General features: G+C 54.4%; 1 protein-coding gene across 1 annotated transcript in view; it reads left to right on the top strand.

Moving 5' to 3' along the window:
* Positions 1-23,725, top strand: part of LOC144248765 (uncharacterized) — a 646,176-nt gene that overhangs the window by 491,135 nt on the left and 131,316 nt on the right. Inside the window, 1 exon segment of the mRNA XM_077790757.1 lies at positions 14,451-14,766. Within this exon segment, the coding sequence (XP_077646883.1) occupies positions 14,451-14,766 (316 nt within the window).

The following is a 23,725-nucleotide window of genomic DNA, read 5'->3' as shown; positions in this document are numbered from 1 at the left end:
CACAAATATGAATGCATATTCATATCCCTGTCACTTCCTCTGCTCCGTTTCATGTGCTAATTGGCAAAAAGGCAATTAAGCATGTGTAGTTCTGTTCCCTGAAATGAGTTGGGGGTCCATTTTGGGGAGGGGTCTCCAAAATGAAGAAGCAAAATAAGTCTTCCTCGTTCTGACCTTTCTGCCTTTCCCATGCATACGTGACAAATGAATCCTTGCCGTTTTCCTGTGCTTAATGGATCCCTAAAGTATGGGAAGTCTGCAACTGTTTTTGTGCCCCTGAAATCTATCACCAGGAACGGGGCTGGGATATGCCCTGGTGCCTGGGACATCACCAGGAGCGGGGCTGGCTCTGATGCTCTCCAGTGCCTGGGACATGACAAGGGGCAGTGCTGGCTGGGGTTTGTTTGGTGCCTGTGCAATCCCAAGGGCAGTGTCACAGCGGGGCAGCTCTCAGTGTCCCCAGCAGGTCACAGTGTCCAGGGCAGTCCGTGCCAGCGGTCACTGCGCACACGGGGCAGGCTGGGCTGGACAGGGGACGGGGCAGAAACGCTGCCCTGGGACTGGGGTCTCCCCCTGCCTCTGGGGCCCAGCCCCTGCTGGGAGCGCCTTGGGCAGGGCACGGGGCTGCTGCTGGGCCAGGGGGACAGGCCGTGCCCCCTGTCCCCTGCTGCTGGGCCAGGGGGACAGGCCATGCCCCCTGTCCCCTGCTGCTGGGCCAGGGGACAGGCTGTGCCCCCTGCCAGCTGCCCAGGCCCCTCTGATGCCTGTCCCTCGTCCCTGTGGCTCCTGTCCCCACCACTCCCCACCACCTTCACTCCCTCTGTCAAAGCCCCACTCAACCCCTTCACAGTGACCTCTGGAAAGAAAGAATGAATGAAGGAAAGGAAGTGTTGTCTGTTCACCCTGGCTGGATGTCAGGCACCCACCAAAGCTGCTCTCTCACTCCCCTCCAGAGAAGGACAGGAGGGAGAAAACAGAATGAAGGCTTCATGGGTTGAGCTAAGGACTGCGACAGATCACTCAGCAAATGCCATCATGGGCAAACCATTTTCAAAATTGGAGATATTAATGGAATTTTTGCTATCTGGATCAGGGCAGGATAGTGAGAAGTAAAACAAAGCTTTAAAAACACCTTCTGCCCTTTCCTCCCTCCTTCCCATCTCTACCTCCCCCCGCAGTGGGTGCAGGGAGACAGGGAATGGGGGCTCTGGTCAGTTCATCCCCTGTTGTTTCTCCTGCTGCTTGGGGAGAGGAGTCATTCCCCTGCTGTGCCAGGGGTCCCTCCTGGAGACACTTCTCCATGAACTTCTCCACGGTGAGTTCATCCCACGGACAGCAGTTCTCCACAAGCTGCTGCAGCGTGGCTCGCTCCTCCATGGGCTCACAAGTCCTGGCAGGGCCCTGCTCCAGCGTGGGCTCCTCTCCAGGGGTTTGCAGGTCCCTGCCAGGTCCCTGCTCCAGCACAGGTTTCTCATGGGGTCGCAGCCTCCGCTCAGGCATCCCCCTGCTCCAGCACGGGCTCCTCCAGGCGTTGCAGGTGCATCTCTGCCCTCCGTGCCCTCCATGGGCTGCAGGGCCCAGCTGCCTCCCCAGGGACTGACCAGGGAATCTCAGGGCAATCAGCTCCAGCAGCTGGAGCAGCTCCTGCCCCTCCTGCCCTGCCCTGCCCTGGGGGTGTGCAGAGCTGTTCCCCTCACAGGTCCTCACCCTGTTCCTCCCTGCTCACAGCCACAATTCCAGGATCACCCATTTCCTTAAATCTCTTATTCCAAAGGTGTTACCACCATTTCTAACTGGGCCAGCCTTGGCCAGCAGCCAGTCTGTCCTGGAGCCAGCTGGAATTGACTCTGTGGGACATGGAGGAACAGCTGCTCTCACAGAAGCTGCTCCTAGATCCCCTGCCTTACCAAAACCTGGCCATGCAAACCTGGTATAAGTATGGTAGGGTTTTTATTACCACTATTAATTCTTATTATTTCTATTCTCTCAATTTTTTGCTATTAATGGTACAGTTGTTATTATTATTACTAGTATTTTTAGTCTTTTGGACTCTATATTAATAGTGGCTAGATTAGAACTGGAAACAAAGGTACTTCATTGCAAGTAGCGGTTAGAGTTTTGTCAGCCTCTTTCCCTGCCCTGTTCTCTGTCATTGCTGTGTGTGAAGCTGCTGCTGCCAGGCCTCCCTATTTCCCTGGTTTGAGAAATTCCATGGCATTGCTCACATGTCAGAGAGGGCTTATTCCATTCAAACACATGCTCTTAGCTCTTCGAGTCCCATTGTTGGAAGCTTGTTTTCTAACATTGTTGACTTTCTCAGCTTCTGTTAATATTTGTGATTTTGTAACAAAGTGTTCTTGGGTGTGATTGTGCAAGATTCTCTAATCAGCTTCCAGTTTGCTCTTGGGTTTCTTACCGGTGTGTCCGAGCTGAAGGCAGCATTTTGGGTGGGAGGCTTCAGCGGGAGCTGGGATTGCCTCAGCAGCAGCTGGTTTTGCAATGTGAGCAGCGCTGACAGAGATTCCGTGCGCTGAATATTCCGCCTGGTTGGAGCCGCAGGGCCCGGCTGGAGGGAGCCGCGCCGGGCGCTGCGGGTTGTGCCGGGCCGGGCAGCGGCCGCAGCCCCGGCAGGGCCCGGCCGTGGACACGGAGCCTTTGCTGGGCAGGGCTCGGCCCTGCGGCGCCGGGCGGGCGGTGCCGCTCCCGCCGGGAGCCTGCGGGAGCCGGGACAGCGAGAGAGCCCGAGCCGAGCATCAGCCCCGGGGCACGGCCCGGGAGGGGGCACAGCCCGGGGGTCCCGCAGAGCCTCCCTGCTCCAGAGCCGCGCCTGCCGCAGCGGGGCAGCTGCGGCACCTGCGGGGCACGGAGGAGCCGCAGGCGGCGTTCCGAGCGCTCCTTCGGGGCAGGATTTTGTCCCGCTGCGGGGAATTCCCGCGGGCCGGGCGGGCCGGGGCCGCTGCCGAGCGCCGCCGCCTTTCCCGGGAGCCGCCGGGCAGAGCTCTCTGCTCGGGGCTGGGAAAAACACCTTCACTGCCCTGGGAACATTTAAAAAGTTTCATACAGGACAAGAGGAGACAAGGGCCATAGAGCAAAGGTTGTTAGGGCCGGGTGCATCTCGGCACTGAGCCAAGAGCACACGGTTATCTCCGGAGATACCCCTTGAATACCTTTTCCCTTACACCAGCCTGTTGCATATTCATAGTCCCTTATGCATAGTAAACTTTTTCCCAAGCTAGTTTACATATTCCAAGAACTGTTCAGCATGGCTCCTCCTCGGTTGCACCTTTTTAGGGCATGTGTATTCCTTGGTTGTGGTTTTGGTCCTTTTTTATCATCATCTTCAGTTTTGGCCCCGGCCCACACTGCCTTCAGACGGTGAGTGCTGATGGTTGGCAGATCTGTACAGGTGTCCTCATCCTGTGCTCACTGGATATTATCCCATCCAAGCAGGAATTTTAACACAAGCATGCTTCTATCAGCTATGGCACTACTATGTCTGAGCGTAATCAATGAACAACAGAAATAAAAACTATATAACAAAGTTATTGTAACACCACACATATAAAATCCAATGGAATATTTGCAAAAAGCCAATATTATAATATGTATCTATGACAGGGCCAAGGGCCGGGTGCCCGCTCGGTGGCCCCGGGACAGCAGAATTTTGGGGTCCCGGTGCTGGCTGCCGGCAGAGCCCCGGCGCTGGGCCGGGGATGCGTGGGACCCTCCCGCGGTGGGGTTGGGCTGCCCGGGGCAGGCGCTGCATCGTCAGCCCGGAGCCACCGGGGATCGCCCGGTACCGGCGGGGCGGGGCTGGGAGCGGAGAAGGGCGGCACCGGAGCTGGGGGACCCTCTGCAGCCTGCGGGGTCGGACAGACCGATAAGGGGGTTCCCGGGAGCCTGGAACGTTGTGAAAAACGCTAATCACTTGGTTTTTAAAATTTTAAACATTTAATAATAATAAAATGGTTATAAAAATAGTAACACAATTAGAGTAATCAAATTTAGAGTTAGGACAATTACAAGACAATAAAAAGCAAAAAATTATAGATGTCCAGATGCTCTCAGACACTTAAGCCAGGACAAGCATGCCTTGTGAACAAAGGAATAACCTTAAAAGCAATAGCCTATTGCATATTCATGTATCTCATACATGATGCATAAATTACTTGCAAATTAGGAACTTTTCTGGATTTTGTCAACTTCTTTCCCTTAATCCTGGTGCTTCCATAAAGATGGAGACAAGATGGAAGAATGTTTGTCTTTTCTGATAAGGAGGTTGTAACTCTTTATGTGCCCCAAGTCACCACCATCCCTGTGTGAAGAGTTTATTGATTATCTCATCTCTTGCTTGGGCAAGTAAAAAAATCCTACATCGCAGAGTTTCTATTTTAATATTATGTTGTTACCTAAAACTCTATTTAACACACTACTTAAGAGAATGAATACAGCATAACTTTCTAACATTACACATATAATATTCATGGTAACATTTGTGAAAAGCCAATCATAAAATAAGCATTCTACACAGAAAGTGTTGAAATGGTAAAACCAGTCAAAACCCCTTAGGAATTGGAAGGAAAACCAGAGGCAGTGGCAGCTAACACCTCAGAAACCCGTGGCTTTTGCTCCTCTCTTTGACCTGAGAGCTTCCTGGGCAGGGGCGACTCTTCCAATTGCACCAGCGTGGCCATGGCTGGGAAGGGCAGCGAGCAGATGGGTTGAGCTTCTCCTGCCAGCCCCTGAAGTGCCAGCTGTCATTTGTGTGCGCTGAGGATTCCCTTCAGGCTCGGAGCTGGCGCAGCTGCTCCTGGGCGCTGCTCGCCCGCGGGCGCAGCGGTGCTGCAGCCGCTGTCCCGCACACAGGGAGGGCTCTGGAGCCTCCCAGGGCACCAAGGAGCGGAGCAGGGAACGTGCCGGGATCTGCTGCAGGACCGTGGGGCTGTGGGGGATCCTTCGGTCTCTTGGATGGGGCAGGGAGGGGGCAAATGGAATCAAGGTGAGACAGGATCAGGCAGCCCCACGCCAGGCAGCGTTTTCTCCTCTGAGAGCTCCTCTGAGCTGAGCGAGCTGGTGAATCCTGCGGAGCAAATGAGACCCGGGAGCGAGGGAAGGGCTGGCTGGGAAGGAGTCAGATAAACCCAGTGGGTATTTCCCTTTCCAAGGGGCTCCTGGGGAGACAGAGGAGACAAGAAGGATTCCCCATCTCATGACATTCCCTTTTTTCCTTCAGTAGCCCTATTGCAGTCACTGCATACAAGAGTTTAGTTGATCCCTTTGATGCCAGGGAGCACCCAGAACTTGAACCTCGCTGGATCCAGCCCTGTCTGCCTATCACCGAGCAGAGGGAAAAGATAAAGAACCTGGGTGGGGGTTGAGCCAAAATGGCATTTTGCCACTTCTGATCTGCTCCCAGCTTTTGCAGCAGGGCACCAACCCCATCGCTGCAAACCACTCCCTTTTGCAAGGCACACGTGGACCTCGCTGGTAGCTCAGGGCTCCTGAAGGGGCTGCTGCAGTTGGCAACTGGAGCTGTTGTTGAACTTTTCACATTGCTTAACCCCCCCTGCCAAATGCCATCAACTGTCTGAGGAAGGACACAAGAATATTACCCTGGAGGGGCCAAAAACTTGGAAAAGGATGAAAGAAATGTTCTGATGATGACAATGACAATGACAAAAAAACACAATTTATTTTTGACAGCAAATGAATACCCACAGCCCTCCAGCCCTCCCAGACTGGCAGGCCGAGTGGGGCCGTTTCCATGGCATGAGGAGCTGGCAGCCTGCAGAGAGAAACCAGAGAGCCACGGTCAGTCACAGAAGGCTCCTGTGCCCCTGTCCCACCACGGCCTGTGCCTGGGCCAGGCTGCTGTGTGCTCAGAGCCCAAACCTCCTGACCCATTCTCCGTTTTTAGAGAAGGGCAGAGTGGTAAGCCACATTCCATCTCCTCTGCTGAAGCACAGCCCAGCAGCCTCCTCAGCAGCTGCAAGGGCGGGGTGCCCGTGTGCTCGGTTTCCTGGCTCCCCGGCAGACCAGGGGTTAAACGTTGGGTGTCTCCTGGATTGTCCCCGGAAAGAGCCCATCTCTGCACCCAGCTACCTTTTTTCATTTGTAAATTAGGTCTTTCTTTCTCTGCCATCTGTGGTTTCTCCAGCCCCGGCTGCAGCCACTGGTCATATAAAACTTTAAGAATCTTTTTCTACAAGCACAACTGACTTGATGTATATTTTTCATAAGTACAAATTGTTCCATAACGTATATTACAATGGGGCTGCGGAGATCCCCCTGCAGATCCATGGGGATGCAGAGATCCCCCTGCAGGTCCATGGGGATGCAGGGATCCCCTGCAGGTCCATGGGGATGCAGAGATCCCCCTGCAGGTCCATGGGGATGCAGAGATCCCCTGCAGGTCCATGGGGATGCAGAGATCCCCTGCAGCCCCTGGAGGAGCCGGGCTGGAGCTCGGCGATGCCCGAGAGGAGGCTGTGAGCCCGCGGGCAGAGGGGCCCCGCTGGAGCAGCCTGTCCTGGCAGGACTGAGCCCGTGGCACAGTGACCCACGCTGCAGCACTCGGAGGGGGCTGTGCCCAGGGGATGGACTCCGCTCCGAGAAGTTCCTGGAGAAGTCTCGGCCGGGAGAGAGCGCAGGGTGCAGCAGGGAACGACTCCTGTCCCTGAGCAGAGGGAGAAGCCCCGGGGGATGAGCTGAGCATGGCCCCATTCCGTCTCCTGCCCTGCCGGGGGAGGAGGTGCAGCTGGGAGCAGGGAGGCGTGGGGAAAGCTGCATTTAAGGCTCTGCACTGACTTCTCCTTCTCCTGCTCCGAGTCTTTGGAGTTTTCCGCCAGAAATCTCTCCCCTGCCCCACCCACCCACAGGGCTTCGGGCAGGTTTCCCTTTTCGGGGGAAATCAAAGCGAAGCACTGATGCGCTAACGAGGGGCAGGAGAAGTGAGGCTCCTGGGCTTCCCGCAGAGGCGGAGGCACGGGAGGCGCAGGGCCGGGAAAGCCGTGGCGGGAGGCGCGGAGAAGTTTGTTTGTGTGGGCAGCTCAATCCCGGCTCGGCCCGGGCCCGTGCCGGGGCTGTTCCTCATCTCCGGCTTTCCCCTCACGCAGCCCGGGGGCGCCGAGAGCGCGGGGCGAGGCGGGGCCGTGCGCAGAGCCCGCCCCGAGCTCGCTGCCATTGGCCGCCGGTGCCGTCAGTCGCGGTTGCGGCGCGCTGATTGGTGGGAGCGGGGCGCGGCGCGGCCCCGGCGGCGGGCTGAGGGCGGCCGTGGCCGCGCAGCGCCGCCATTGGCCGAGCGGCTGTGCGGGCCCGGCAGCGGCGGCAGCGGCCGGAGCGCGGTGAGGCGGCGGCGGCGGAGCTCGGAGGCGGCCCCGGCGCAGGTGGGAGCCGCGCTGGGCTCTGCGGGGGCTCGGGGCCGGCTGCGGGCGGAGGGGGCGGCAGGGGGCTCCGGCGGCTCGCCGGTGCCGTGTCCGGCCCGTGCCGGCCCCGGGCCGAGGGCGCTGCGGGAGCGGCTGCCCGCGGTCTCCTTCCCGCCGGGGCCGGGCAGGAGCCGCTGCCGGAGCAGCGCTGGCTCGGCCCGGCTGCTGTGGGTAGGACAGAGGGGCTGCCCCGCGGCCGGGAGCGGGCGGGGAAATTCCCGTCGCCGGAGGTTCGTGTGCCCGGGGGAGAGCGAGGAGTCCTGTCAAAGTGACTTTATTGCCGAGCAGGGGCAGAGGCCGTGGGGCATTTGCCGTGCGCTCTCTGCCGTGCTTGTAGTCCGCAGCCTCCTTTTTATCCTCATTTTCCCGGCCGATCTCCCTCTGCCTTTGCCCACCGGCTGAGTTCCTTGGAAGGTTCCGACTTCCCGATGCGCCTGCTGCCTGTCCTCGTTAATGTGCACCCTCCTTTTGTAGAACAGCCGATATTCATGGCTCTGTTAAGTCTTTGTTCTTCTCCTCGAAGTTCGGGAATGTAGCGGGACTTTGAGCAGCTCTCTGGGTCAATTTCTAACATTTATTGGAACTGATGGTTTCTCCCCTTATCTACAAGTGCCCGGCCCTATCTCCAGGCAGATTCACTCCTTGACTCTGTTTTGTCCTTCCCGGGTCCTCTTTGGTTTTGGGATTATTCTCGGTGCCCTCATTCCCTGTCCTTTTGTCGCCGTTTGTGGATCAGGAGGCCTGGCTGCCACCTGCATGCCCTGGCTCAGCTGCTGGATGAGCTGCACTGCCAAGGTGTGGAGCATGGTAAAAAGATGAGAGTTGCTGCAGCACAGAAGAGGAGAAGCAGCATTCGTTTAAACCCTGGTGTGCCGGGGAGCCAGGAAACCGTGTCCTATATCCATCCTTTCCATGTTTGGACCAATACATAAACTGCTCTCCCTATTTCTTTTCTTAGCTTTTTTACCACTTTTCCTTTGTGATCTCTTTACCAGCAGCAGTTTGAGCCATTTAGTTTTCCACAAACTCCTGTTTTTTCTGCTCACAAATAATCTGATCCCATCCCCTGGTGAAATGTGTTCCTCATTTCAGTGGCTTGGTCGGCAGGAAGGTCAGGAGCTGGAGCTGTCTGGTTGGTTCTTATTCCGAGGACAGCTTGTAATCAAATTATGCCATTGAAATGATAAATGGGTTCTCTGTCTCCTGATAGGAATTGGTTTGCATTCCCAGGGGCTGGTCCATGGTGTTGTAGGATTTGTTCTGGTAGCCCTTCATCCTTTCCCCATTTTTGGGTGCTCCCTCAAGCTGGGGCTCCATCAATTGACCGCTTTTTTCTAATTACATCAGAAATACTTGAATTCCAACTGATTTCCCTGAACTTGTTATAGCAAAACTCCCAGTGCTCTGATACACCCTGTACAGCACAGACAGTGACGGCAGATGTTGGAGTAGGCAGAGGGATGATCCCCCCCTTATTTTAGTGAAGTTTTCCCAACATTCTCCATTTGCTGTTTCCCTTTGCAGCTTCAGCCATTTCTGTTGCAGAGTCAGAGATCCTCACCATGGGCTCTGCCTTCAGCTGTGCAGATTCCATCTGTGCAAGCAGGCAGAGCTTGGGGTGAGGGGCAGAGGGAATCAGCCAATTCCTGCCCCAGGCAAGAAGAGCCAGGTACTTTGTCCCCATTTTGCCCCAGCAGTTTTAATTTGCATTTCTAAAGCTCATCTCTTGGCTGCCTGCTTAAGAGTTTAGGGGTCACCTTTAAATCTTTTCTAGTGATGCAGCCTAAAGGTGAACTTCAAAAAGCCCAGATCAAAATTTTGGTATCTTTTACAGCTACACACGAACATAGACAAAAAATCCCAAGGTAATTCAGCTTTTTCTACTTCCCCTCAGAAGAAAAACTCATTCTTGCCTCCTTTACCCAAACCTAACCAGCTATATAGAAGTATGAGTAATAAAAAAATACTGTAATGCTATAAACTTTTTTTTACTGAAACTGCAGGAAAAAGAAAAACTTCACTATTATTTAAAGTGTTAGAATCAAGGCATTCCTTGATTCTGGCCAGGATGTGCAACAGAAATCATTCCATCCCCACATAACCTGGGTGTGCAGTGAAAATCGATCCATTACATGTGGGTTTTACTAGGTTTTTCCCAAAGTTGTGCAGTCTGAAGCCATCCTAATGCAGTGGTTTAATGTTCTGTAGTTTCAAGTTGTGCAGTTTTTACTATTTGGTTTCCTATTGGACCCAGATTTCTTTGCTTGTGCTGTTAATGAGGTGGGAAGTGCTGGATTTCCTTCTCAGCCTTTTGCAGACCAGGTGTCTGCAGCCCTGCCGGGGGCAGTGTCTGGGGTAGGTGTTGGTTGCTGTTTGCTGCTGGGGTTGATGTTTTGCTGCTGGTCGTTGTCTTTGTGGGTATCTTTTGGGCCATTCCCAGTGTGTTGAGGTGTTAAACTCATCTCCACTGAGTGGTGTAACATCCCTTAACAAAACCTTCAACATTTTTTTCCCCAAGGCCAAGGCAAAGCAAGCCTGAGTAGAGAAATCAAAGGTTAACAATGCTCAAGTCTATGAGCTGGTCTATTTTCCATGGATGCAGTGGCAGGCAGGGCAGTGTGTGAGTGTGAGTGAGAGCCAGAGTGGAATTGTCCCGGTGTCTCCCCAGCAGCTGTGGCAGTGCAGGCCCAGCGAGCACTGAAGCTGCAGCAGTGGCAGCAAGGGCTGGCCCCGGTGGCTGGAGCTGCCCAAGGAGGGTGGCCAGGCCGAGGATTTCAGCAGAGGAGGTGTGGGCAGGCCCAGGGCCTTGCCCCGCTGTGGAGCCCTGGCTGCTGCTGCGCTGCCTTCAGTGCAGGCTCAGGGGGGCCTCCCATCCTCCTGCTGCAGGCGGGAAGTGCAAATCTCCGGGGCTGCAGAGACCTGGAGCCCAGGCTGAGGGGTCCCCCCGTGTTCAGCTGTGCTGGCGGCTGTTTCTGGCCTCGGGGCCCCTCGGCATGGGCCACGCCACTTGGCCACCAGTGGTGCTGCTTTGCACTCCTTAGGCAGAGCCCATGTCCTGCTTGGATGTTGGCAGCAGCAAAGTGCCAAGGTAGGCTCTGTGCCAGCCCAGCTTCCTGTGGGAGAGATTGCACCAGAGACAGGATTCTGGCCACAGACTGCTTTAAATGTGCATCCCTTATCTCCACCCTGCACTAGGTGGAGAATTCCCAGAGTAAGGAATTCCTGAGATCAATTGCAAGGGGAAATAATTGAATATCTGCCCTGGCTCTCGCTCTTCTTCTTACCCAAACCAATGGCAAAAGCCGTACCCATGGCATCTTGGTCTCTATCCCCAGCTTCCAAAGGTGTTTCTTTCTTTCCCCTTTCATTCTTTGTACCCATCCTGAGCTCGGGGGGTGCCAGGGGTTATGGAGGTCCCATTGTATTCCTAAAGCTGCCGTAACCCCCTGGAGGATTTTTTCCTGTAAAATGAGTTCTGCTGTCTGAGTTTGTTGCTTCTACAATCCCTTTTATTGGAATGATTTCTTTTAGAGATACCTTAATAAGTGTTCCAGTGGTTGCTGAGCAGTCAGAATTGCTTTTGCCCCCCTGTTAGGTGAGATGGTGTCACCAGAAGATATTGAAGCCTTCCTGCTCAGGCCATTTCAGTGCCAGGCTCTTACAAGCACACACAGCTGTGCTGGTTGAGCTGACCATGGGGGGTAACCTGCGCTTTGTCTGATTCCCTTTCCTCAATAACAGCGTGTCTTGGAACTCTTTTCCCTTCTGCTGCCCTTGAAGAGCCATCCACAAACACATTTTCTCCATTTTCAGACGAAGACTGAGCGTTCTCCAGGGCTCCAGTGTGGTGGGTCCCCCATTGGGATGGGAGCTCAGAGAGCCCTGGCAATCCATGTCCATGCAGGGGTGGACTTGCTCCTGCTGAGGGTGCTGCTGTCTGTGCTTGCAGTGTCCTTGTGGGCTGCAGCTGGAGCCCTGACTCCTTCCCAGGGGCTGTTTGGGTGGGCTCTGCCCTGGCCAGGAGGGCAATGCCTCTGCCAGGTGCTTGTGGCCGACCCCGTCATGCCCTGGGTGCTGGGGCCCCCTTGGGCCCTGGGGTTGATCCCTCAGGGCTGTGGGAACTCTGCCATGGCCTTTGCCTTCAGCTTGGCCTTTTGCTCATCCCTTCTTGCCTTCAGCTGCTGTGCCCTTGTGCCCAAGTGCTGCAGGGCTTCTTGTGCCACTCCTGCAGCCCCGGTCACTGCCTGTGGGTGCTCATCCTCTGAGAGCTGCTGAGCTTTCTGCAAAACCTTTCCTTTCTGCAGGGACCCAAACCAAATCCTGAACAGCAAATCCTGATCCTTCATGTGCACTCTGCATTTCCCAGCTGTTCCTTTGTTTTCCCCGTTGTGCTCAGGGTCCCTGCCCAGCCCGTGTGGCAGAGCCGGTGCCTGTCCTGCCGCAGTGTCCAAAGGCGGCCCCCCCGGCGGGCAGGGCCGGCAGCTCCCCGGGGCCGGGCAGCGGCCGGGGCGTCCCGCAGCCTCCTGGGGGCCGGGGGCCACTGCCGGCCCTGCCCGGGGCTGGTGGGGTCAGGCAGCGCCCGGCGCTGAGCCCCGGCTGCCCCACAGCCCCGGCCCGGCCCCGCAGCTCCCCACAGGCCCCAGCCCGTGCTCCCGGTGCCGCACCTCTGCGCCCGGTGCTGCCGCTGCCACCGCAGAGAAACCCCTGGCATCCTGACCTCCTGCTTTTCCTCTCCTGGAAACCGGGGATGGAAAGGATCTGGATCAGCTGGCAAATTGTGAGGATAAGACCCTGTTGAAAAACATCCCAATCCAGAGTATTTTTCTGTTCCTCCTCTTTGCCATCATCCATTTTCTTACCACATAGATTCCTCCTGCTGCTTCTTGCCTGAACCATATTCCTGCACACTCCCCTTCACCCGATCCCTTCCCAGCACACCAACACCATCCATCCCCTGTTGTCCAAATCCCTTCTCCCCTTCCCTTATTGCCCCCCTGGGTGTCCATGTCCTTAATTACCTCTGGGGGAATGTGCAAACTCCCTCAACATTCTCCCAAGGGACCCTTCAGAGACATTTTGGGATCATCATCCCTTTGGCCAGGACTCCTCCCTGGCTTTCCCTTTTCTCCCCTCCATGGGTGCCCTGCCATGTTCACTTCCCAAAGATCCCAGGGCACTCACTGATGAGATTTTCAGTGCTCTCTCCCTGCTGACCCTTCACAGACCCCCTGATGTGTCACTCATCTGTCTCCTGGTCACTCCCGGGTCCCCAATCAATCCCCGGTGCCGCCGCCAGCCAAGGGAGCTGATCACCCAAAGTGGGTGAGGCACCTTCAGCTGCACTCCCTGCCCGCCACCCCGGAGGGTGGAAGGAATTCGGGATGAACCCCAGGGTGTGCAGGTAAACTGACATCAATGAATTCTGTCCACAGAGCAGACAGAGGTGTCCTGTAGAAGTAATTTCATTCCAAAAAATGGGAAAGGCCATTGGACATTCCCGATGGGATCTCTCCAATTGTTGGAGGACACAGCCTCCTTTTCATCCTAATTCTCCTGGCCACATCTCCCTCTGCTTTCCTCATTGGCTGAAGCACTTGAGAGGTACAGATTTCCCAATCCACTTCTATATATCCCCTTCATATGCGCCCCACTTCTGTATGGCAAACGATATTCTCGGCTCTTTTAAGGCTTTTTTATGTTTCTGGAAGTTCATGGATACAGCAGGACCTTGGCTGAGCAGCAGTCTGTGTCATCACTTACATTTCCTGAAACCGATGGCTTCTCCTGTCACTTCCTTATGTACAGGTCCCTGGCCCTATCTCCGAGCAGATTCACAGCATCTGTTTGTAAAGACACTTTCCTGTGGTTCCTTCCATGGGGTCCCCCGTTTGTGGGACATCCCCCCTGGAGCAGGGTGTCCCCTCTGTGCTGCAGCCCCAGGGCTCGGGCAGAGCTCAGCCAATCAGAGCCCGCGGCGCTGATGACTCACCAGTTGCCAGGCAGACTCGCAGCTCCCCGCGTTCCCCACCGGGACCCACCTGCGCCCCCCCTCGGCCCCATGGCCCCGCGAGGGGAATTTGGGGAGGTGGGAGTGGGGCAGCGCCAAGGCCGGGCCCCCCCGCGCTGTCCTGGCGGGAGCGGCTGCAGTGGGGACCGAGTGCGGGCGGGAGCGGCCGAGAGCCCAGCGCTGCCCCAGCCCGACCTGCCCCAGCTCCATCCCTGCCCCTGCGCTGGGATGCTGTGGGGCTGGGGGGAAGAGGGAGCCGGCAGTGGGTGCTGGGCCTGGGGGCAGGAGGAGAAGGGAAGGAGAAGCAGGCTTGAGGAACAAAATGGTCAAAGGATGCAGGTGGCAGGAGAGGGTGGGATTGTGCAGGAGAAGGAGGAATAGCAGGAGGAAGAGGAATGTGAGGAAGAGTAGAGACACAAGAGGAGGAGGAGGCGGAGCAGAAAGAGGAAGCAGCAGAAGGTTCCACCCCTCCCTGTGTCTGCAGCCTCCCCCCAGCCCCAGGAGTGCTGCTCCCCCCACATGCAGCAGGTGACTGTGGAGGGGGATCCACGATTTTCACGGGGTGAATCTTGGTGTTTCTGAGCTTTCTTGGGCTAAATGTTGGTGTTTTGGTTTTATGTAGTAGCTGAATCTTTATGTTTTGGAGAAGGTCGTTTTTGCATAGTTCTGACGTTTGGGGAGTTTTTGATTTGTGTCTTGAAGTTTGTGGGATTTTTGGGCTGAATCTTGGTGTTTTGGAGGTTCTTACAGACACAAGATTCCCAGTGACTTCCTGAGATGAACTTGGGCAAGGAGGAACCTCCAGTCCAAGGTGCTCTCCTCTTGTTTTTTCCCCAAACCAGGATTTGTCATTCCCTGGGCGTGGCTGGATGGAGGAGGAGGGAAAGCCCCGGAGATGCTGCAGGAGGAGGAGCTGCAAACCCAGCCCAGGGAGCTGCGGGGAGGAAAGAGCCCCCTGAGCCAGGAAGGCGGGCGGAGATCCAGGCGGAGCTCAGAGCTGGTGGAGAAGCCTCATGGCAGGGAGAAGCCCCACAAGTGCTTGGAATGTGGGAAGGGTTTCAGCTGGAGCTCCAACCTGATCCAGCACCAGAGGATCCACACTGGGGAACGGCCCTACGAGTGTGGGGAGTGTGGGAAGAGCTTTGGGTGGAGCTCAGACCTGACAAAACACCAGTGCATCCACACTGGGGAGAGGCCCTACGAGTGTCCCCAGTGCGGGAAGAGGTTTCGGACCAGCTCCAGTGTCCTCAAACATGAGCGGATTCACACAGAGGAGAGGCCCTACCGCTGCCCCGACTGCGGGAAGGGCTTCAAGCACAACTCCAATCTCACCGTGCACCGGCACATCCACGCCGGGGAGAGGCCCTACGAGTGTGGGAAGCGTGGGAAGAGCTTCTCCAGGAGCTTTCACTTGACCCAGCACCAACGGAGGCACCAGTAAGGGAAGCCCTGTGAGTGCCCCACGTGAGGGAAGAGCTTGGAGTGAGGGAAGAAAGTGAGGGAAGAGCTTGGAGTGAGGGAAGAGAGCGAGGGAAGAGCTTGGTGTGCTCCTGCAGCTCCATCCCCCATGGGAGGATCCGGGCTGGATGATCCCCAGTGACCCCCGTGGGGCAGAGCCCTGGTGCCCCCATATGGGGAATAAAACAGAGAGTAAAGCAATGGAGCTGATAAAGGGGCCCGATATCTGAGGCCTGACTGAGCAGAAACTGTGGGAGACACAGACACAGTTTAAGTCTCCCTAAGCAAGAAGTGACCAGGCAACATGGTGTGAGACTTTGTGATAAGATAGATGTTCCCAGGTTACTGGATGTCACGAAGAATGTGTAACCAATGGGAAATTGTTACCAAAATCAGAGCCCTCTGTAAGCACCATACAAGTAAATCCCTGTATAAACACCTGGTACACTCAATAAAATTGGCTTTGGTCTAAACTGGGATGTCCCCGTCTCTCCATGGTGGATAACCCTGTTGTGGGTGATCCCCGTTGGGTGGGGGAAGGTGCTGGAGGGATTTCTTTCCCTTCTCCTGGTGCTGCCGTGGTTTGGTTGGTAATAAATTCCCTCCCTGTGCCCAGGCCGGGTCTGTTGTCCCCGTGCCGGTGCTCGGGGCGGGATCTCTCCCGTTCCTTCTCTGCACTGCCGGGCCTCTCCTCAGCCAATGAGAGAACGCGGTGGAGAAGAGTCAGCCAATCAGAGCGAGCGGGGCTGATGACTCACCAGTTGCCGGGCAGACCCGCAGCAGGCAGTGTTCCCCACCTGGACCCGCCCTCCCTGCCCAGTGCCGGCCCCGCCGTGGGGTCCCCCCAAGTCCCTCCCCAGTGCCCCCATGAACTGGGCTGGGTTTAACTGGGAAGCTTTACTGGGAACACTGGGAGCAGGCGGGCAGGGGCAGAGTGACAGCAGGGCTGGGGGGACACAGGACGCCCCCAAAATCAGCGTGGGGATGGAGTGGTGGTCCCGGCCGGGCCCGAGGTCACATGGAGCGGCTGCGGCCGCCGGCGGCTCAGGAGCTCTGTGGGCAGAGAAAAGGGGGTGACACCGGGCTGGGGACCCCGGCGAGCACCCACACTCTGGGGGAGGGGGGACACGACTCACGGGACCCCCCAGACTCTCTTGCGCAGGTAGAACCCGATCCCCAGTGCCAGGAAGACAAAACCCAACTCAGGAGTCTCCAGTTCCTGTCAGCATCTTGCTGCGGCAGCATCCACCAGCATCTGGGTGGTCCACAGTGGTCAGGATCTCCCAAAAACTCTCACAGACACCCAGGCCCCTCCAAGCACCCTCCTCATCGCTCCCAACCCACTCAGGATCCCCTGAAACCTCCCTCTTGATCCCTTCCTGACCTCCCCAGGACCCACCAAAGCCCCTCCTGTCCCTCTCAGGATCCCACAGCCTCCTTCCAGTTGCCCCCACTGCCCCAGGACCCCCAAATCCTCTCCCAGTCTCTTCCCAGTGCCCATCAGGACCCCCAGAACCCCATCCCACCCTCCCCAGTATCCTTCAAACCCTTTCTTAGCCCTTCCAAACCTACAACCTCCTCTCCCAGTTGAAACCAGGATCTCTCCAACTCCCTCCCAGTTGCTCCCAGCACATCCCAGTGGTTCTCCCAGCGCCCCCAATTCCTCCCCTGTATCCCAGTGCTGGCTCAGGGGGTGCTCCAGGCTGATGTGCTCCACCTGGCAGGTGGAGGTGACCCTGGCCCGGGTTGGGGTTTCCAGCAGCACCAGGAGCTGGTGGGTCCAGTCCCCGTTGGGGACCATGTCGGTGGCCACCACAGAGAGCTCCTGCTGGCCTGGAACCACCTCAGCTGGGTGTGGGCAGGGTAGAAATCCACCAAGGAGCAGAGCAGGCGGCCGGGGCCGGGCTGGGAGCTCGAGGGCACCAGCGAGATGTACACCGTGGGGGTGACTGGGAGAGAGCGGGATCACACTGGGATCAGCTGGGAGAAACGTGGAGAGAGAGAGGAGGGGTGGTGTGTCCATGGGGCAGAATGGGAATGGACTGGGAGGGACTGGGAATGAACTGGGCAAGACTGGGATGATACTCAGAGAGAGGGGAGGGGATGGGGGGCACTGGCAGAGAGGGTGGAGATCTCGGAGTGAACTGGGGAGGAATTGTGAATGGGCTGGGAAGGAGTGGGAGGGACTGGGGCGGCACTGGGGGAAACTGGGAATGGGCTGGGAAGGAGTGGGAGGGACTGGGGCGGCACTGGGAGAAACTGGGAATGGGCTGGGAAGGAGTGGGAGGGACTGGGGCGGCACTGGGAGGAACTGGGAATGGGCTGGGAAGGAGTGGGAGGGACTGGACAGGCGCTGGGAGGAACTGGGAATGGGCTGGGAAGGAGTGGGAGGGACTGGGGCGGCACTGGGAAGGAACTGGGAATGAAGCGCGCGGCACTGGGAGGCCGAGTCCAGTGCGGGGCACGCGGCGCTGCGGATCTGCCTGGCAACTGATGAGTCATCAGAGACTCGCGCTCTGATTGGCTGAAGGGCGGCAGCGCCACGCCAGGCTGAGATGGACAGCCGGGAGGCACTGGGAGAGACTGGGATGGACTGGGAGAGCCACGGGGGTCAGTAATTAGTTGGTTGGTCCATCTTTGGGATGCTGCAGGCGAGGCTACAATTCTGGATGGCACTGAAGCGAGACATTTGGGATCCCTGTCACATGATTCCTGTCATTGATCAAGGAATGATGAGGGGGGCTCACCCTCACAGCCTCTGGGCACGGGTTCTGGAAAGTGTAGCACAAAGATACCTGTGTGCAGATGATCTTTATATGCAGCAGACCCAGTGAAAGACTATAGAACACGGGATCCAACGTCTGAGAGAAATGGCAGTGGCAGAGATTATCTTCTCAGATGAAATAACAACTAGAAATCCAGGCTTGGTACCATGTACATCTGTGATGTGGCGAAAACTTGTACGGCTTGGGCCACATGAATACGCTTCTGCTTTAGCAATAATGAAACGGGAGGAGAGGGATGAGACCGTGCTCGACATGGCAAGGAAACTCCGAGCATATGCAGATGCTGTACATGGCCCAACCCATGCCAGAATTGCAGCAGTGGAAACACGTCTGCAGAAATTAGAAGATAGAGGAGAATCATAAGAGACTCAGGGAGGAGATTAAGGAGGACCTTTTCCAAATCTCAGCAGTACAGATCAGAGGTTCTGGTATCCAACATAGATGTTACTCAGATGGTGAGAGAAGGTACACCCCAAGAGCTGAGCTGTGGTTCTTCCTGCGTGACTGCAGAGAAAACATGAGGAGATGGGATGGAAAATCTACTGCTGCTCTGGCACAACGGGTGCATGAATTGAAGGAAGGCAAGACCCAGAGAGAAGTGCCACCAAAAGGAGAGCAGCTCCAGTTGCCCGTAGCCAAACTGCCAGGCATGATGATGATGATGACATGTCCGATCCCCTTGAAGGAACCTCTAAGACATACGCCCAAGGCAAGAAGGATAACCAGGCTTAGAGGGGCCCTGCCTCTAGCCAGGTAGAGGCGAGGGAAAACCGTGTTTTCTGGACTGTGTGGATTCACTGGCCTGGCACATCGGAGCCACAAAGATATAAGGCTTTGGTCGATACTGGTGCACAATGCACGTTAATTCCATCGAGACACGTAGGGGCAGAATCTGTCTCTATCACCGGTGTGACAGGGGGATCACAGGACTTTACCTTGGTGGAAGCTGATGTAAGTCTGGCAGGAAAGGAGTGGAAGAAACACCCTATTGTGACTGTCCCAGAGGCCCCATGTATTTTGGGCATAGATTACCTTCAAAGGGGGTATTTTAAAGACCCAAAGGGACTCAGGTGGGCATTTGGGAGAGCAGCTGTAGCGACAGAGGGCACCCAGCAATTGAACACCTTGCCTGGACTGTCTGAGAATCCAGCTACAGTAGGACTTTTGAAGGGAGAAGAACAAAAGGTACCAATTGCCACTTCAACAGTGCATCATCGACAGTACAGAACAACTCGAGATGCTGTGGTTCCCATCCATAAGATGATCTGAGAGCTGGAGAGCCAAGGGGTGGTGAGCAAAACCCACTCACCCTTCAACAGCCCCATCTGGCCTATGCGTAAATCTGAAGGAGAATGGAGATTGACAGTAGACTACCATGCATTGAATGAAGTGACTCCACCACTGAGCGCTGCTGTGCTGGACCTGCTGGAACTCCAGTGCAAGCTGGAGTCCAAGGAGGCAAAGTGGTATGCCACCATTGATATTGCTAATGCGTTTTTCTCCATTCCTCTGGCAGCAGAATGCAGGCCTCAGTTTGCTTTCACCTGGAGGGGCGTGCAGTAAACCTGGAACTGACTGCCCCAGGGGTGGAAACACAGCCCCACCATCTGCCATGGACTGATCCAGACAGCACTAGAAAAGGGTGGGGCTCCAGAACATCTACAATATATTGATGGTATCATTGTGTTCGAGAAAGGAGAGAAAATCATCTGAATCCTCCTGGAAGGTGGTTTTGCCATCAAGAAGAGTAAAGTGAAGAGACCTGCTTGAGAGATCCAGTTCCTGGGAGTGAAGTGGCAAGATGGACGGGGTCAGATTCCTACAGATGTCATCAACAAGATCACAGCTATGTCCCCACCAACCAACAAGAAGGAAACACAAGCTTTCCTAGGTGCCATAGGCTTTTGGAGGATGCACATTCCCGAGTATAGCCAGATTGTGAGCCCTCTTTACCTGGTTACCTGCAAGAAGAATGATTTCCACTGGGGCCCTGAGCAGCAACAAACATTCACCCAGATCAAGCAGGAGATCATGCTGTAGCCCTTGGCCCAGTCAGGACAGGACCAGAGGTCAAGAATGTGCTCTACTCTGCAGCCGGGAACCATGGGTTGTCCTGGAGCCTTTGGCAGAAGGTGCCTGATGAGACTCAAGGCCGACCACTGGGATTTTGGAGTTGGAGCTACAGAGGGTCTGAAGCCAACTACACCCCAACAGAGAAGGGAATCTTGGCTGCCTATGAAGGAGTTCAAGCCGCCTCAGAGGTAATTGGAACAGAAGCACAACTCCTCCTGGCACCCTGACTGCCGGTGCTGGGGTCGATGTTCAGAGGAAAGGTTCCCTCTACCCACCATGCCACCAGAGCTACATGGAGCAAGTGGATTGCTCTCATCATGCAGCATGGCCATATTGGTAAGCTGAATCACCCTGGGATTTTGGAAATAATTACAAATTGGCCCAAAGATGAAAGTTTTGGTGTCACAGATGAAGAAGAAGAACCAGTGACATGGGCTGAAGAAGCTCCACCATACAACCAACTGCCAGCAGAGGAAACACGCTAAACTCTCTTCACCAATGGTTCCTGTCTCATTGTAGGGATGAATCGGAAGTGGAAAGCAGCTGTATGGAGTCCCACACGACGGGTTGCACAAGCTACCGAAGGAGAAGGTGGATCAAGCCAACTCGCTGAACTCAAGGCCGTTCAGCTAGCTCTGGACATTGCAGAAAGGGAGAAGTGGCCAAAGCTCTACCTCTACACTGATTCATGGATGGTAGCCAATGCTCTATGGGGGTGGCTAGAGAGGTAGAAAGAGGCTAACTGGCAGTGTAGAGGAAAACCTATTTGGGCTACTGAAGAGTGGAAAGATATCACTACCCGGGTAGAGAAGCTACCTGTGAAGGTTCGCCATGTAGATGCCCATGTCCCCAGAAGTAGAGCTAATGAAGAGCAGCAAAACAATCAGCAGGTAGATCAGGCTGCAAAGATAGGGGTATCAAAGATAGACCTGGATTGGGAACACAAGGGGGAGTTGTTCCTGGCTCAATGGGCTCATGATGCCTCAGGCCATCAGGGCAGAGATGCCACCTACAAGTGGGCACGAGACCGAAGGATGGATCTAACCACAGACAGTATTTCTCATGTGATCCATGACTGTGAGACGTGTGCTGCCATCAAACAGGCCAAGCGGGTGAAGCCCCTCTGGTATGGTGGGAGGTGGTCCAAGTACAGCTATGGGGAGGCCTGGCAGATTGACTACATCACACTGCCCCAGACACGCCAAGGCAAGCGCTACATGCTCACAATGGTAAAAGCCACCACTGGATGGTTGGAAAGCTACCCTGTGTCTCATGCTACAGCCCGTAACACCATCCTGGGCCTTGAAAAGCAGGTCCTTTGGAGGCATGGTACTCCTGAGAGGATTGAGTCAGACAATGGGACTCATTTCAAGAACAGTCTTATGAACACCTGGGCTAGGGAACATGGCATTGAGTGGGTGTGCCACATCCCAAACCATGCACCAGCTGCAGGCAAAGTGGAGAGGTACAATGGACTGTTAAAAACCACCTTAAAAGCATTGGGTGGTGGATCTTTCAAAAATTGGGAGCAGCATTTAGCAAAGGCCACCTGGTTAGTTAACAGCCAAGGTTCCACCAATCGAGCAGGTCCTGCCCAGTCTGAGTCCCTGAATATAGTAGATGGAGATAAAGTCCCAGTGGCACATGCCAGAGGTTTGTTAGGGAAATCAGTGTGGATCAATTCTGCCTCAAGTAAGAAAAACCCATTTGTGGGATTGTCTTTGCTCAGGGACCAGGTTGTACATGGTGGATAATGCAGAGAGATGGAGCAACACAATGTGTACCTCAGGGGGATCTGACTGTGGGGTGAGACTCATGTGCAAATATCACTGTTTGCTGGATGTTACTGCCAGTGTCTGTACATGAAAACACACAGACATGAGACAGAAGAAAATGTGTAAGTGTCAAAGGTTTGAGCAAGTGAAGTAGAAGGAAATGTGTAAATGTCAAAAGTTTGAGTAAATGAGATGGAAGGAAATGTTAATGAGTAAGTGAAAGATGGAAGTTTTTACTTGATGGAGTTTTTAAAAGATGTTGAAGATATGGAGATAAGGGGTAGAATGTCTGAGGGTGACGTTATGGTGTTTGTATCTCCAATTGTGTGTTCTGTGTATGTTTGATATTCTGTTCTGTGCTCTCAGAACTGACTCAGAAAGTGAAGGTTTGTTTTGCCTTGTTATCAGCTGGCTCACCTCCCCCATGGTCTGCTGTCTAGAAGAGGCCAGTGCTGGCTGGCTTGCTTTGCTTTGCTTGCTGGCTTTTCTTGCTTTGCTTTGCTTTTTTGCTTGCTTTTGCTTTTTCATTTGCATTTTAAATTAGTTTAGCTAAGCAGTCCAATTCTTTCCCTGGACTGTTTCTTTTCCCTTTCCCTTTCCTGAATACCATCCAACCTGCTCTGGACTGGGACCCTCTAAACACCGAGGAGCACCCAGAGCCTGCACTCTGTGATCTGCAGCAGCCATCCCCAGTGCCCAGAGCAATCCCCAGCGCCCAGACCCGGGCGACCACCCCCAGGAGAGACTTTCTGGATTTGTCATCTCTTCAGAGTGGTGAAAGAGTTTTGTTGTCATCTGTTGTTGTTCATTTTTTTAGTGCTGGGAAGGGTTTTGTTTGTTAAATAAACAGGTTCTTTTCCACTTCTCTCAGCAAAAATGCTTCCTGAATCAGGTTGGGGGGGGGGGAAGGGCCATGGGGGTTTGTTTTCTGGGGGCTCCTTCCAGAGGTTTTTCTCCCACATTTGCCCCAATCTAGGACAAATATTTTGCTGCCCATCTCGTGGCTGGAGAGAGTGAAAAAAATTCCCCGTTCTAATAATATTTTGGTTCCAATTACTTTGTGTTAGTATGGAGCAGTTACTGGCTATGTTGTTTGAATTCATAGTGTCTTTTAGAGTGAAGGCCTGTATGTGTTTCTGATCCCTAGGGTTTTTTTGAGATCTTAATCCCTCTATGGTCCCTAGGTTTATTTTCTTATTCAGGAATAGCTCTGGTATTGTCCCTAATACGTAGTTTTTGCAGTAGAAGGGCATTGACCAGAATATCCATCGGGCTGTGCTAGGGTGTGATGGCATCCAGGGGGTTTATGAAGGTGCTGAAGTCTGTTCCAGGAATGCATGGCTCATAGTCATGGTTGTGCAGCCAGTTTGTTAGAGGGGAAGCAGGGGATGAGGCTTTTCAGCCTTTGCTTTCCTTCTTCTCCTCTGGATCTCTTAGCTCCCTATTAGAGAATGTTCAGTTTCCCCTGACTGTTAAAGAGACCATCTTCCTGGTGTTTAATCTGGTAATTTTCTCTATACAGTCTGCAGTCTCTCTAGAATGAGGGCTGAGATTTCTAGAGGGGCTGAAGAGACCCCTGACCCAGGAGTAGACCCAGGTGTGAGAAATCCTGAGTGGTGTGGGAAATGGGGGGGGCGGGAATTGGCACATAGACCATTTTCCCACATTCAAATCGATTTTACTGATTTGCCTAAAGTAGGAAGGTATCAACACTTATTGGTGATAATAGATCACTTGACTCACTTTGTAGAGGCATTCCCTACCTCCAGGGCAACTACACAAACAGTAGTAAAAATACTATTAGAAGAGATAATCCCCCTCTATGAACTAGCAGAGGTAATAGACTCTGACAGAGGGCCACAATTTGCCTCCAAAATAATTAAAGAAGTAGTTAAAGCTCTAGGAACAAAGTGGTAATATCATACTCCCTGACATCCACAAAGCTCAGGTAAAGTGGAAAGGTTAAATGGGAAAATTAAGAAACAACTAACTAAATTGATGTATAAAACACAGTCATCTTGGGTAAAAGGTTTACCTTTAGCCTTGTTAAATATAAGAACTCAGCCCAGAACTGATATTGGAATTTCTCCATTTGAAATGCTTTATAGGATGCCTTATGACATGGGTTGTCCTATAGATCACCATGAAATAATGTCCTGGGTTGTAAGATAAGCTTGTATTCCGTTTGCCATCTGTTGAAGG

This window comes from Lonchura striata, unplaced genomic scaffold (genome assembly GCF_046129695.1).
Source record: "Lonchura striata isolate bLonStr1 unplaced genomic scaffold, bLonStr1.mat Scaffold_85, whole genome shotgun sequence".
NCBI classification, from domain to species: domain Eukaryota; kingdom Metazoa; phylum Chordata; class Aves; order Passeriformes; family Estrildidae; genus Lonchura; species Lonchura striata.
The sequence above is the reverse complement of the archived record's forward strand: the minus strand, read 5'-3'. Positions and strand labels throughout refer to the sequence as shown.